The 15,989-nt window shown below is 38.3% G+C and overlaps 1 protein-coding gene and 1 pseudogene across 2 annotated transcripts in view; both read right to left on the bottom strand.

Annotated features, from left to right (window-relative positions):
* Window positions 1-11: 11 nt before the first annotated feature.
* Window positions 12-15,989, bottom strand: part of LOC139941693 (structural maintenance of chromosomes protein 5-like) — a 35,670-nt gene continuing 19,692 nt past the window's right edge. The window contains exons 13-23 of one of the 2 annotated variants that reach the window (XM_071938297.1): window positions 14,887-15,019; window positions 14,240-14,416; window positions 12,395-12,564; window positions 11,432-11,555; window positions 10,604-10,726; window positions 10,114-10,230; window positions 8,807-8,956; window positions 7,819-7,989; window positions 6,086-6,265; window positions 5,205-5,300; window positions 12-3,659 (exon numbers count right to left, since the gene is read on the bottom strand). In XM_071938297.1, coding sequence (XP_071794398.1) covers window positions 3,528-3,659; window positions 5,205-5,300; window positions 6,086-6,265; window positions 7,819-7,989; window positions 8,807-8,956; window positions 10,114-10,230; window positions 10,604-10,726; window positions 11,432-11,555; window positions 12,395-12,564; window positions 14,240-14,416; window positions 14,887-15,019 — 1,573 coding nt within the window. In that variant the 3' untranslated portion in view covers window positions 12-3,527. The remainder of the gene's footprint in view (window positions 3,660-5,204; window positions 5,301-6,085; window positions 6,266-7,818; window positions 7,990-8,806; window positions 8,957-10,113; window positions 10,231-10,603; window positions 10,727-11,431; window positions 11,556-12,394; window positions 12,565-14,239; window positions 14,417-14,886; window positions 15,020-15,989) is intronic. The other variant, XM_071938296.1, reaches the window with a different exon arrangement.
* On the bottom strand, window positions 4,146-4,881 carry LOC139941756 (uncharacterized; annotated as a pseudogene).

The raw sequence follows: 15,989 nt of genomic DNA, 5'->3' as shown, positions 1-15,989 counted from the left end.
ACTAATCCACAAAACAAGTTTGGAGTTGGTATGACGAGTACTTCTCGAGATATTGCTCAGACAACATTTTCTTTCAGAGTCCCTCCGAGTTGTACATAATTGGTACGCATGCACACACAAATCACAACACACAACCTCCAATATGCATCCCTATGAACATCTTTTGTTTTTTCCATTGCACCTGTACTTAAGGTTTTCCCATAGACTTTGTACAGTACACAAAATTGTTTGATGTGGAGCACCCTGGTCTTTAGAATTTCCCTATGTAGTCTTTTTTCCCCTTTTTTGTTTTGTCATGAGTCTCCAGAAGGAACAGAGTAAGAGACTCCACACAAACAGAAGGTACCGAGTATGAGACCACGCACACACAGAAGGAACCGAGTATGAGACCATGCACACACAGAAGAAACCGAGTATGAGACCACGCACACACAGAAGGAACCGAGTATGAGACCACGCACACACAGAAGGAACCGAGTATGAGACCACGCACACACAGAAGGAACCGAGTATGAGACCACGCACACACAGAAGGAACTGAGTATGAGACTCCACACACACAGAAGGAACCGAGTATGAGGACACACACACACACAGAAGGAACCGAGTAAGAGACTCCACACACACAGAAGGAACCGAGTATGAGACCACACACACACACAGAAGGAACCGAGTAAGAGACTCCACACACACAGAAGGACATGCTGCAAACAGTATGCCCCTTCGGTGGCATCACCTCCGCAGGGCATAAAAACAAAAACAATAGAGACCTTTGCATTTATTGTTATCATAAAAGTAATTTATTTATCAACTTATTGATTTGTGTTTAGTTTAGTGATAACCAAGGCATCTTAAATTCTGTGGAGATTGCCAATTATTGGAGATTAAATTTGCCCTGAACTGGTAAAATAGGGGGAATTTGACCATTTGACACAAGAGACCCAATAAATTGAAGTTCCATCTCCATGTGTTTGTTTGACTGGCAATTTAAAATACAGCCAGGATCAGAACATATATAACATGAAATAAGCCACTAAGCATAACAAGCTGTAATGCTGTTCATGAAATTGCTTGCATCAGGGCCCAATTTCACAGATCTGCTAAGCACAAAACTTTGCTTAGCATGAAGTTTCTTCCTCAATAAAAACAGGATTACCAACCAAATTTCCATTTGTTGCATATTGTTTGTTATTCAGCTATTATTTGCTTATCGCGAAAATCACGGGGACATTTGGTTGGTAATTCTGTTTTTTTATCAAGGAAGACATTTAATGCTAAGCAAATTTGTTTGCTTAGCAGCTCTATGAAATTGGGCCCTGTTCAGACAAAGATATGAAGTGTAAACATTTCTTTGCACACAATTGTTCTGGTCCATGGTGGGCAAATTCAGTATTAAACACACCTATGAAAACAAAAGACACTTCTACAGCTTGGCTTGGTCTTCATACACAGGAGATGTGAGGTGCCTTTTGAAAATCCTGACAAATATCATAATATTGCATGATTAATGCAAGTTTAGTAGAACTCACTCCAGTAATGAATGGTTTCAGTGTGGAAAGCCATCTCTGACAGCATTGAGACTCTGGTAGTACCAGCAGGGCCCAATTTCATGGCTCTGCTTATCGATGAATTCTGCACTAGCCTTGTAAGCGTAGAATGCCTAGTAACATGGAGTACGCACGCACAGAAGCCAAAAGTCGCTGCTAACCTGTGAAATACACTTGCTGTAAGCACAGAATTCCCTGCTTCCGTAAGCGCCGATGCTATGCTTACGATAAACAGAGCCATGAAATTGGGCCCTGATGGTTCCATTTGTACAGCATTGGTACGAATGAGTGTGGTCTTAACATGTGTCTCAGTGTATTTCTACCTCTATGATTTGAAATACCCTTCCAACAGTTTGTCTATTTATTTATTCACACCCCAAATTAATCATTGTAAAGATCGAACTAAGAAAACATGATTATCAACAAATAACAAGATAACATAAAGAAATGAAAAGAAATGTGAAGTGAAAAATGTACATGTATAAAGCTTACCACAAAATAACCACGTTTTACACGATATAAACAAGTTGCTTTTCTTTCAGTACCACAATACTTTATAATTTTATAAAACGGTTTAAAGTTCAAATTTTAAGTGACAGGCAGTGCTGATCACGAATCAAAACCCAAATAACAATTTTGATGCAGCCTGCAGGAATAATCACTTGTACTGTTTTTTAAAGGCATTAGACATGTTTGGTAATTACTCAAATAATGTACACGTATTAGCATAAACGTAATGCTTAGTAACAAGTACTGAAGAGCTAATGATAGTATAAAACATTGTGATAAAAGACTCCTTCTGAAGTAACATAGTTTTTTAGAAAGAAGACATATGATTTGTCATAAGACTTTGATGACCAATTAAGCCCAAATCTTTCACAGGTTTGTTATTTTTGTGCGTACTGCTTAGGCCTAAAAAAAAAAAGTTGCTGGATTGCCCTATCACGACCGACCATAAAAGTAGCAAAATCTCGGTCGCCATTTTATTTTGATTTGTGTTTTCGGTTTTTTCCCCCCTTTTTTTATATCCACATTTTGATTTCATGAATATTTTTTGCTTACAAAATGGTGGATTTGACACAAATATTTGTTTTTGGCCGACTACGGTCGACAATAATTATCAGGTGCAACAGTTGTAGTTTCAACGCACACGCATATCAAACCACAAGCCCGTTTATCCGACGTCCCGATTTCACAAGGAACCAGTCTAACAATCCATTGAACAACAGTTGCCAGTTATGCCCATATGTGATATTGCTCGTTTATTGAACGGATGAAAAACATGGTGAGTGAAATGACTTGGAATTTATTTTTGAAGGAATTTGCCAAAATAAAGACACAAAAAGTGCGCTTGAACAAGATGTATAAGATGATCATTAACTAGATCTTTCATGAAATGTTTACGCAGTTTTCTGGCATCCTTTGACATTTCAAAAAATAAAAATAAATCCCGACTGACCGACCCAAGCGAAAAAATCAGGTGAAAGGGCAGTCCAACATTATTTCTTTTGCCTTATGTTGGGATGCACCAAGTGGGAATAGGGCCTATCTTTGACAATATTACCAAATGTGTCCAGTTTCTTTAAGCTGATTTAAAAGTTCTGATTTGACATTAACCTGATCACTATAAGAGAAATTCCACTGGACAATATCAATGTTTGGCACTTTATGATTGTCTGTACTTTCAACAACTCCTTCCAATAGACCAAACTTTAGGGGGCTTTACACTGTACAAACAACTGCCATTTATGAGAACTGTATGAAATGGCCAAGGTGCCCCAAAAAGATTAAATTAAGACACAACCATGACGTCTCCTACAAAACGCTTCTCGATTCAACAGGCTGTATGGCAATATCCAATGGCACATAGTTGATGACTGTTTTACTGTACAATCAAGCCACAACCATGACGTCTTCTACAGAATGCTTCTTGATTCAACATGCTGTATGGCAATATCCAACGGCACCCAGTTGACTGTTTTACTGTACAATCAAGCGACGACGTCTTCTACAGAATGCATCTACATTCCAATGACTGTATGGCATTATCCAATGGCCATTATAGACACAAATGACGGTCATTTTCGGTCCATAAGTTAGATTCAAAAGTAGCTGTCAAAACAAATCAAGACAATAAAATGGTTGATAACATTGTAGGTGTAATGCAGTGGAGACCAGCTTAAGAACTTGTTTCAACTGTAACATTGCCAAGAATTGATTAAGTTCTTTGAAATCATATTCTTTATGTGATTTGAGGCATTGCATGGTGAGGTATCAATATTTGGTTTGCGGTAACACCATGTGTGTATCTACTTGCCAGGTAGAGTTTGTTTTTTAGAGATCTGTCTTGCTATATATTCTACTACTGCGGAGTAGATTTATCGAAATGTTTGGGTGACTTCTCAGCTGAAAAAAACTGCCCTGCTTTTTGACTACTACCTGGGTGGAGGGTATAAAATTGGCTGGGACTACTACTTCAGCTTAAAGGATCAGTATTGACTGTACTACCGCGGAGTCCGTTCTTGAACTGGTCTTAACTTTTAGACTAGCTTGCTCTAGTCTTCGTCAAGAGATTGAAGAGTTAAGAGAGAAGTGGGCCTATTTAAAGGGGTTCGGAGGTTTCAGTTTAGAGTCAGTCAACGCTCTGGCTGGTTCTCCGGAAGGAGAACTGTGGTTGGTGGGCTCAGGGCTAATGGGAGGGTTGTCCATCATGTGAGGAAGCCCTGTGTAGTGGGGCGTGTCAGTAGACTGTGGGTTGTCAGAGGAGGAGGGTGGTAGGATGGTATGCTAAATACTGCCGATGAAATAACCGATATCTTCTGGCACAGTATCGTGTATATATATTTCAATATAGCTTCCCTTATACGCCTTGTATACCAATGTCTCTCAGGCGCTATGATTTGAGCTCGATCCAAATCTATGACATGGTCTAAATCAGTAGAGTGTTTGACAATGGCAGATATGTCATATTCCCCTCTACAACCATTTTATGTTCTTTCAGCCCGTTAGTAAGGTCTCTACCTGTCTTGCCAATCTACACTTTCCCACATGAACAAGGAATTCGATAGACCCCTGCCTGACTGCAAATGTAATGCTTGTCTTAATGGGTGTGTAGCTTCATTTCAAACTTATTGTGAGTTCGGTAGTAGACCTTGACATCCACTTCATGGCGGATCCGTTGAATTTTGTGTGAGGTATGACCAATGTACGGAAGGACCGCAATGGGCATATCTTTGGATTGTGCAGACTGAGAGTTGTGTTTGGAAAGGAGCTCTCCTTTGTTCAATCTATACCCGATCTCTTTGAGCACTGTGTTAAGGTGCTGCAAATTCATTCAGTAAATGTTCTTGCCACAAATAATGTGTGCCCTTCGATATGTTAATGAAACACCCGTTTGAAACGCAAAACTATCCCTCATGAAAACAAACATGTTAACAAATTTTGATACAAAAATTTAGCTGAAGCTAGGAGCCTGTATGATGCAAAACAATCGAGTCAAGTTATTTTTTGGCACAGACACAATGTAGTTTTCTCACATACTTTCTAGTTTACTATAAAACGAAAAGCCCTTTGCTGATATGTAGTGGTTTGCCCCTTTAGTAGATGCTTCCTGGTCAATAGCTGAGGGGTTAGCAAAGGCCTTATATTCAGGCTTACCTTTGGAGTGATCAGGAAGTACTGAGAGGTGTTTTCTCTACAGGCAGTTTTGACCACAAGCTCAAACACACGACGTTCATTATTTGGATCCATACCCTGAAAGGAAAAAAATTGGTTAGTCAAACTTCAAATTGAAGTAGTAGTAGATAGTGGATATGCTATTAATAGTTGATATATTTTGGATACTAGGATACTATGTACCCTGTAAACCCTGTAAATAGGAGACATGCTGCTTGTTTTCAGCCCATGCTTTAGTATACGCATATTGACTGGCAATGAGGTAACAAGTGTACGTCTATTCCCCCAAGGGACTTTGAGTGACCAGAAGAGGGACCTATTTTCCAAGGCCGAAGGCCGAGGGAAACAGGCCCCTCTTCTGGTCACTCACAGGCCTGAGGGGGAATAGGCGTACACTAGTTACCGAATTATGCCAGTCAATATGTGTTTTATAACACAGCTCGGTCTTAATATTGAAATAAGAACAGAAATCTGGAAAAGACAAGAAGTTTTGTAGTTGCTGTTCACGGTTCAAGTCACTAGAGGACGCTCTAACCGGGCACTATTTTCAAAGACTAGTGCCCGCTCGGGAACTAGTTCCCGCAAAACACTTGAGCGCGATCACTAGACTATATTATTTCATCCCACGTGACCGTGTTTCAGCCAACCAGAATATAGAACAAGCAAGAGGTGTGTTATAATGGATGCTGCTGACGGTTGACAGAATGTGGGTATAAAGCTATTGCTTCATCAATATGTTGTGGATAGTTAGTTGGTAAAATGTGGATGTCCTGCTCTTTGTTTGATATAATATTATTGTTGATAGTTGGTTTAAAGTGGGTTTCTAGTGGTTATACAGCTGTGGAAATGACAATTGTTTTTACCTGATTGATCTCATCCACTACTCTAAATGGACATTTGTTGAGTTCCTGTAATGCCATCAGGTACAGGATTGTAGATACACTACGTTCACCACCACTCTGATAGTGAGAAGTCAATTCTCTCATTTGTTCTGCCTTGCGGAATTTCACTTGGATGCTTATCCCATATTTGTCATAGTCCTCCTGATAATTAAAGTCAATCAAAACAAAATGGTTGAAGAGGGGTATTTGATAAGACAAAGTCATGGAACACTAAATTGTTTCTTGATGTTATTGCACTAGGACAACTACTGAAGCCCAGTTCATACTGTACTCCCTGCTAATGTAAAGCATTTTGACACCACAGGGATGTTTTTGCTCTGAATGTTTTGCATCAGTTGAGCACTCTTACTTTTCTGAGTTATTTGTTGCGAGATTGGGATGTCAAAATTCTTATCGGATTTGCATTCGCAGGAAATATGAATTGGGCCTAAAGGAACACGGTCTAATGATGATGATAGTAGAAAATATCCTTTGAAATATTTCTGTCTGAAATGTCATATTTGATGAGAAATAAATAATGTAATGTTATGTTTGGAGTTTATCGCTCAGGGTGCATTTTATTCACTTTTGTTTTGGCATCGATAATATGCAAAGCTTTTATTCGGTTTTTCACTACTCTCTCGTGACCCAGATGGCTGATAGTTCTCAAACTTCTACAGGTTTGTCAGTTTATGTAAATGGTGGATTACATAAATTGCTTACACTACCAGCAACGTTTTTGCTAGCAAAACCAATTCTGTAATATTCCTTTAACTGACTGGAGGGCTTTGAGAAGCCTCCTCGGCACAGACGATTCTATTTGTTTTAATTTAAAGGCAGTGGACACTATTGGTAATTACTCAAAATAGTTATATTAGCATAAAACCTTACATGTACTTCATTGTACTTGGTAACGAGTAAAAGGGGAGCTGTTGATAGTATAAAACATTGAAGTAATGTAGTTTTCAATAAAGAAGTAATTTTCCACGAAATTGATTTCAAGACCTGATCAGAAGCAGATTTTGAGGTCTCGAAGAAATGTTTTTTCTTTCTATGTTATCTCGCAACTTTGCGACCAATTGAGCTCAAATTTTCACAGGTTTGTTATGTTATTCATAATGTTGAGATACACCAAATGAGAAGACTGGTCTTTGACAATTACCAATAGTGTCCAGAGTCTTTAAAGAGAAAGTTTTGAAAGTGAGAAACTTGGAATTAGGTATGCGTGCCTATACATGACATCAGTGTCATTACTGTCATCATATTCATTGTGTATTACTTAACAAATAATGATGATAGTTGAGCTTTTTTTCTTGACAAGGCTTAAGTGATCAGAGATGCTTCTCTAGATGTCTCTAGGGGAGCAAAGTGTGCCTTAAAAGATGAAGCAAGCAGGACCTTTCAAAAACAATTTGCCACATCATGACCCAGAAGAACGAACAGGTGTACAGGCGTAAGTACTCTGTTGTACATGGATGTGTTATGCCTGCAATCTTGTACGCACTTTGATCATGTGTTAACATACATGGCATATTTGATTACATGATGCATAGAGAAGGACAAACGCACCTTCAAGTTAAATGCAAGTAGCTGTACAAAAGCTGTACCTAATTCCAAGCTTCACAAAGCTCACAAAGCTTAAGAATGCACTCTGCACTCATTATGGATACAACCTTAAAACATCTTTGAACTCCACCGTTTAATTTTGAACTCACCTCATTTTCAAATTGAAGTTTGACTTCTCCAGCACAGCCCATTGCTTCAAAGAAGTTTGAGAATTTCTGGCTGACCTCCGAGATGAGTCTGTTTAGTTCTTCTTTCCACATCTGCGCAACATTATCGATCTCAGCTTGTTGTCTCTCAATCCACTCTTTACTTTTCTCCATCTGTTGACAAGAAATAAAAAGAAAAATCCAAATCTCAACTTAAAGCTTTATTGAGAATTCCCATACAACACTGAAGCAGTACACATCACTGAAGCAGCACACAACAGCAGCACACAGCACTTAAGTAACCTGCAGCATCAGAGTCCAATTGAACTCAGATCTGACTAATGAATGTTCATCCTAGTGGCATTACTTCCTTTCAGAGCAACCATACATGTAACTCCTTATATCAAACCTTAATCTACATGTAGATTGTTTCCTTCTACGCAAAGTTTCCATGCCCACATCATTCCTTACATCAATGTAACAAAGTTAAACACTCACTTATATTTAGGGGTTGTGAAAACAAATACTAAAAGGGCTGAACAAATTAATAATAATAATGGAAACTTTTATAGCGTCGGCGTGGCTGCTCTACAAAAACCAACCATTAAGCAACTATGTAAGAAATAAACAAAAATGATTAATATTCAACAACACAACTGTATGGTCAAGTGACTGTCATTTGATTTAAAATCTTGACTCAAATTTCATTGCTATGGTAGCCATCTTATGAAGTCTTCCATGCCTGGAATTTCATATTGAAGAGTGCAAGGCAATTTCAGAATCAATACTCTAAAAGGGCACTTTTATTGGCCAATCTTAAAATCTATGGGAAATTTTTGAAGGGGCACAAAGGCCAAGACAAGGGCAACAGAGGCCACCTCTATAAGTTACTTAATCTTAAAATGTACTGGTTTATAGCTAGAGGATTGAGGTTTCCAAACCTATACTTATTGATTAAAGTCAGGCCAGTTCATGTTTTGCTGATACAAACCTTTTTATCAAGGCGATGTATTTCTGCTCCACGCTGTTCATATTCCTGCACCACCCTCTGATCAGTTTCATAAAGGCAGTCAGCTTGAGCTCGGACATGATGAATTCTCTGATCAATCTCATCAATGTTATCTGGACAGGTCCCAAAAGCCTGTGACAATCACAACATTACAACAATCAGAATGGAGTAGGAACAATTCATAATCTAGTCACTTTACAATCAGAATGGAGTAGGAACAATTCATAATCTAGTCACTTTACAATCAGAATGGAGTAGGAACAATTCATAATCTAGTCACTTTATAAACATTAAGAAACTAAGGCCCTTTTTGAAACCACGGCTTTGCCTGGGATTCCGCTCAGGCTAGCTTGGCCTTGCGGTTGTTTAGACAATTCATGCGTACGCACACGGGGCTTCAGACGAGAGTACGGAATCCAAAGTCAAAGTTTCAAAAAGGGTCTAAGAGAATGTTCTTGTGATTGCTTTCTCCAGACAAGTTATGGTCCAGAAAGAAATATTGAACAAAAGCAAATTCACCCAATCCAGATGATTGGGCTTAGAATGGCAGTACGTTGTAAGTAAAAGAGGGATCAGGTGGATAAATATTCATGTTGGTCAGATTATGGTGTTAATATATTAAAGGCTCTGGACACTACTGCTATATACTCAAAATAATTGTTAAAATAAAAAACTACTTGGTCACGATCAAAGGATTACTCTGAAGTAACAGTTTTAGAGAAAGAAGTAATTTTCCACTAAATTATATGAATTTGATTTTGAGACCTCAGAATTAGATTTTGAGCTCCCAAAAACAAGCATCTGAAAGCATACAACTTCAAGTGACAAGGGTGTATTTTCTTCCACTATATCTCACAACTTCGACGACCAATCTCATTCAAATTTTCATAGGTTTGTTATTTTGTGCATATGTTGGGATACACCAAGTGAAAAGATTGGTCTTTGACAACTACCAAAGGTGTCCAGTGTCTTTAATCATTGAGATTTTAAAACAACCCCCAGTCGTACTCCTTGCAAAAATGGTCTTACCCGTTTCAATACTCACAAATTATTCTTGCCAAAATCACTTTTACAACAATAAAGCTGCCACAGGATAGGGCTTTCACAATCCTGTGGCAGCTTTATTGTTTAAAAAGTGATTTGTATAATGGTGTGCTTACGATTCGTAATGTGACATTAATATGTGAGACTTTTCATCACTGGTACTGTTGGTTTGCCTTGACAGTCTTTTGAATGCGTAAGGCAGGGGGGGGGGGGGGGGCGGTCTTGGGAAAAAACATTATACTCACATCTCGGAGTTCTTCGGATGGTTGTTCAGATCCAGTGAGATCTTGAGCTTTTTTGATGAGTTGTCGTGCTCTATCTTTAGTTTCCTTTACATTATTCATGTTTTGCAGCTTCTCATTCTATAACATTGTGAATAATAATAAACGTTGTCTAAGATGGTCAAAGTTCAAGAGGCCTCCTAGCTTGATAATAAACATATCTGCAGAAAACACAAGCACAATCTTAAACCTCAACTGCAAAATGTACTGTAGATTAAAGTTGAGAAATGACCGATTACCGAGTTCATATCAGCACCAAACCTCCATTAAAATAGTTTCATCTACAGTACTGACAATAACATTTAACCCCTTCCCAGCTACGTAAGTCACCATTGCTGTTCCATACAGTAATTCCAATCAGCATATCAATGAATGAACATGTTCAAATTAATGAAAATGACAAATGTTGTATGTTGCATTTCCTGGTGGTGGTGGGGGGGGGGGTGAATGTTACCTCTAGTCTCTGTAGATTAGCAGTTGCTTCTCTCTGAGTTGCTTCTATGTGTGTTTTCTGATTGACTACCAGAGCGTATGCCATACTCAACTCAACCTTCTCTTTAGTCTTCTCAATACAATCCTAAAGGTAGGAGAAACAAAACATACAGCAATTGATTCCAGTTGCATCAAACCAGATTGAGTAATACTGTTGCAGGCATGCAACTGTTACTTCACCACTAAACAAGAAATTAAAAGATGCCAATGGTTTTGTATAATGTCTGAATAGTAAAACTAAGATTAAAAAAAAAGAGGAAAACAGCTGATCTCAGGAAATGTTGCATGCCCGTGTAGGGGAGTCACTGTCATGTAAAAGGGGCATTACTCCTTCCATGACATAGACTACTTAACAAATAAACTCTATGGATGTGTTAGTTGTAATGAGGTGCATGCTAGTCTTAATAATGATTACGAAGACCAGCTTACACCTCACTTGATGGTGGTTAAAGCATGTGTAATATGTATTTGTGCAGCAGTCCATGTCAACAGCTACCAGTAGCATGGATCCAGTCACAAGCATAAATAGTGGCCACTTTGACAGCACCCTCAGCTAGAAAGGATGCTTCGCACACCAATGTGTTCATGGGCAGTACACAGGAATAACCCCAAGCTCATTACACACACAAGTGTAGAATCCACTTAGTCTACATGTATCTTATAAGGATTAGTTATTCAAATGAGAACTCATCAGAAAGTAATTGGTTCACATCCAACCCATCCAATCTAAGGTTAGGTGGATTTACTTTCCTTGATACTAACATTTGCCTTTATTAGTTGATCTACATACCTTAACATTCTGTCTGAACTCCTTAACCAATTTGATTTTCTTTTCATTGATTTGTCTAATCTTCTCCTTTGCCTTTGTTGCTTCCACCTCTAGATCCAATGCAGAGGTTTGACACTTTTGTATCCTAAACAAATAAAAGAAATGTGTACAGTATGTTAGGTACTTTCCCCATATACATTTCCAACTCCTTAGAAACCAGGGCTACCAAGAGCAAATTATGTTCACAGGGCAACTTGTATATTCCTCGAACCACCAGAAAATCAGGAACCTGAGAATTTTCAGTTTTAGGGCCTAAGATGTGGAATTCCACACCACACTCCATCAAAAGTTCTAGCTCCGTTAGCATGTTCAAAAGGTCACTGAAACCATACTTTTTTTTATTCAGTAACTCTTGCCCGTCTTGGCCAGGACGTTCTTGTCATAGAGAGTCCGGCTTTGGGGGGACTTTCTTTGCATCAATGCTGTGGGCTTTGCCTGGTCATGGTTCTCCTGTTGTTTTTTAAATTTAATCCCAATTGTTGTTGTTTGTTCTTGTTAGTTTCTGAGCGCTTTGCAGCTTTAGGAAAGGCGCTATAACAATGGTGTTATTATTATCACTATATTATTATAGCCAATTGTTAGTTATGTGTTTCATAATGTTGATCATATTTATGGGTGAGTGTCGTATTACCACAATGGGCCAATATTAAAGGGCTTATACTTTATTCTTATCTCAAGACTTAAGTTTGGAAGGCAGTGCATTCTGCTCTACCAGCCAGGCATCCTAGGGGATGATACCTATGCCTACATCCTTACGGACTGTGTAGGGGGAAACCCTGTTTCAGCCACATGAGTATGTAGCAGTGTGCCCCTGGTGGCAGTCGACACTTCAAAGTGTAGTCCTCATTTTGAACTGGCTGTCTGGCCTTGCGATGTTAGGGGTTTCTCATCAAAATAAATAAACAAAACCTTTCAATTTCTTACGCTTCTTTCTTGGCTGCAATACACTGATGAATGGTCTTATGTCTATCTCTTCTACGTAATAAATCTTTCTTCTGTTCTTTGAGTTCATTATCTGTAGTCATTAGGGTTTGTCTCTGCCGTTGTAGCTCAGTGTATCTCTGCTTACCAGTGCCTAGTTGAATCTCAATCTCCTGCAGTAGGAATGTGTGCAATAATAACATCATTAAAGACACTCAGACAAGCCTTCTCACTTGGTGTATCTCAACATGTTTATTAAATATATCAACATTATGTGCACAAAATAACAAGCATGTGAACAATTGAGCTCAATTTGGTCTTTGAAGTTGAGAGAGAATAATGGAAGAAAAAACTCCATTGCTGCACAAGGAGGCGGCTTTCGGATGCTTGATTTTGAGACCTCAAAATCTAATTCTGAGACCTTAAAATCAAATTAAAATATTTTAGTGAGACATTAGTTCTTCCTCAAATGTTTCTTCAGAGGGAGCCGTTTCTCACAAGGTGCTGTAGAACTTGTATAAATCCAGGGATCCTCAAAATTCTCCTTTATTCTAGAACTTTTTAGGTCAGACAAACCAGGGTTACGATGAAACATCAGGCTATTGGTATTGTATTTAACACAGGAGGCAAGTCTAAGATTCAAACATGCCATGGTTTGAATAAACTATAAATACATAGAAAACTTGTCCATGTGTAAATCTCTTTTGAGTGAGTGTTGGCTCTGAAAAGATCAGAGCCGGTTTAGTCTCAACATTTTAAACATTATACTCTGCTCATCTTCAGGAGTACGAGTCTACACGAGCTGAGTATACTAATCGGAACATTGAGACCAAACCGGCTCTTTTCAGAGCCAACACTCACTCAACAGAGATTCACACATGGTTGTACCCGCAAATTTACTATCAATTTATAGTGTCTTCTAATTTCTCAACTTCATGCAAAGCTTTAAACAATAATTATGCCATGGTTGGTTAACATCCATGGTTTTCGGCCAAGGTTTGGTTGATTCGTGGCGAACAAAACCCTTGATTTCTCTAAAGAGAAATAATTCTCAGAACATTTAATGAGAGCTTGTTTTCTCCAATTGGTTTTGTCATGGTTTAATTGTGACGATGATATTATCCCACTCCACTCCAAAATTTTTTGTTTAAAGTTGTGAAAATTGTTGAGACCTATGAGCAAATCCCGTTGGTCATGGTGTTAACTGATCAAGACCATGGTCATGACCAAATGTCGTGGCCGAGCGGTTAAGAGCATCGAACTCAAACTCTGGTGTTTCTGATCAGCAGAGTGTGGGTTCGAATCCCCAGCCGTGACACTTGTGTCCTTAAGCAAGACACATAACCATTGCTTCGTCCTTCGGTTGGGCCATAAAGCTGTTGGTCCCATGTGTTGTGTAAACGCATGTAAAAGAACCCAGTGCACTTATCAAAAAGTGATGGGGTTTGCTCCGTCGTTCCTGGCTGGATTGGCAGCATATTGGGCCACAGCACCTTGTAAACCATTACATGGTGCTTAAGGATTAGGTCTTATATCTCAAAAATTCGCCCCACTCCTTGCAGTAATAATACCTGGCACTTTCTATCCTTTGGAAAAAGGCGCATTATAAATACGTTTATTATTATTATTATTATTATTATTATTATTATTATTATTATTATTATTATTATTATTATTATTATTATTATTATTATTATTATTATTATTTCATTTTACCACAGCATGCAAAAGAAAGATCTCATTTTCCTTTGTGCCGGTAATTCCTCGAGTCGGGCTACGTCCCGTAGCCTTAGATCTCAAGGGTCTTTCTCAGATTATTATTATTATTATTATTATCAAACCTCTAACCTGTATGCCCTGTTCAAGTTCTCTCTTTGCACTCATGTCGACGGTGATGTTGAGTAGTCTGGCGTCTTGTATATAGTTACTATCAGTAGAGCGAGTATGGTTACCATACCGTGAGCGTTTGACACTATAATGGTAGTCTGGTGTGTAGAACCTGGTCACGTTGGACTCATTCACAACCTGAGAAATTAAAAACAAATTACAAATTGTTTATTAAAGTTACCCTCTTACCCCTCACAATTTGTGCATGTTGGGTATGAACAAATTGATGAACAGTATTCCAATATGATAACACACCAGAACAATTATAAATAAATTAATTAAAGTTCTTGAAACAAAATCAACTTGTTCTCTATGCAATTATTTGAACGTCTCACGCAAAAAAAATTACTTAGGAAAAAAAGGTACTTCCTCGTTTCTTTTTTTAAATAAACAATTTAATACTTTCTCCCTCGAGTGTTCTGTTGGGATCCTTCCGCAATATAACAAAGTCAAACACACAATGGTTATTCAAAAAACAAAATTGCTGAACCCTGATTGTGGTGTTATGCCAGAAAGCATACCACGTTTTAATTGTTTACAGTGCTTAGTCCACCAGCATTTAACAAAACGTTGATTTGGATTGAGAGTGGTTAGGTTAATGCCCTGACCTTATCGATGTTTTCTTGAGTGACTCTACTACCAAGAGGGAGGTTGTGAAGTTTGTGCATCTTACACAGATACACCATGACAGCTTCTGGGGCCTCAAGGAGCTCTCTCAGGTAGTAATTAAATCCCCAACGTCTACAAGAAATACAACACATGAGACAGAGATAAACAACAAGCAGGGATAAGAGTGGGTGTCTGAAATTATTTGAACTGATGTTTTTTTTTTACAATATGGACAATCTGTTTAGATGTCAGTGCCTGGTCTGAACCTCACTGGCAGTAAACCATTGTAACAAACAAATTATCTTTGGAAAAACATTGGCTAAAGTATGAACCAGCTTTAGCAATCATCGGCAGCTATACTTGACTGCGTAAGAAACATATCATCTTGAAATTTCTCAAAGGTTCTGGGTTTTAACCTACAATTTTCTCCAGCAAAAAATACAATAACTGTATCAAGAAAGTGATTTTTTTCCAGAGAATATACCTTCTCAAAACTGGTCCAAGAGTCTATCAATATTATGCATGCATCCATACAAACTTGCAGTTGAAGAATCATGGAACGCTAAAAGCAAAGCGCACATGGTTTGTGCAATATACTGTCATCTTACAGTATAAATCAGTATAAATCAATTTGGCTCAAGGTAACTTCATAGGATTGCATGGTATCATGCATTTGACTTTACTCTGTGCCTCGCTTGATTTAGTTCTCCATATAATATCATTTAAAAAAAAAAAAAGGAACAGCCTACAAAACTCTAAAGGACTCTAAAGTTCAAATCTGGAAATCTTGACGATCCTCATCTCTAAACAAGAAGTAAATACTTAGTCGGCTCAGTGGGTAGGATTACAAGTCACCAAGGATTGACTTTAAGTGAACTAGTAGAGAATCCTTGATGCTTTCTTCTTCCCACAATATAACACAAACTGATCCATTATGTTATTGGTATTATAACACCCCTCACCAATATTCTGCCTTTTTATTTTTATATGTCTTAGTTGGACTAGAGGATGGTTGTGTGATAGTGCATCGATTTGCATGTGATAGTGCATCGGTTTGCCCTGCGCTAGTCCGAAGACTATCACATGGCGTGCAGTATCCAGC

This window comes from Asterias amurensis, chromosome 9, assembly GCF_032118995.1.
Source record: "Asterias amurensis chromosome 9, ASM3211899v1".
NCBI classification, from domain to species: domain Eukaryota; kingdom Metazoa; phylum Echinodermata; class Asteroidea; order Forcipulatida; family Asteriidae; genus Asterias; species Asterias amurensis.
This window is presented reverse-complemented; position numbering and strand designations above follow the sequence as displayed.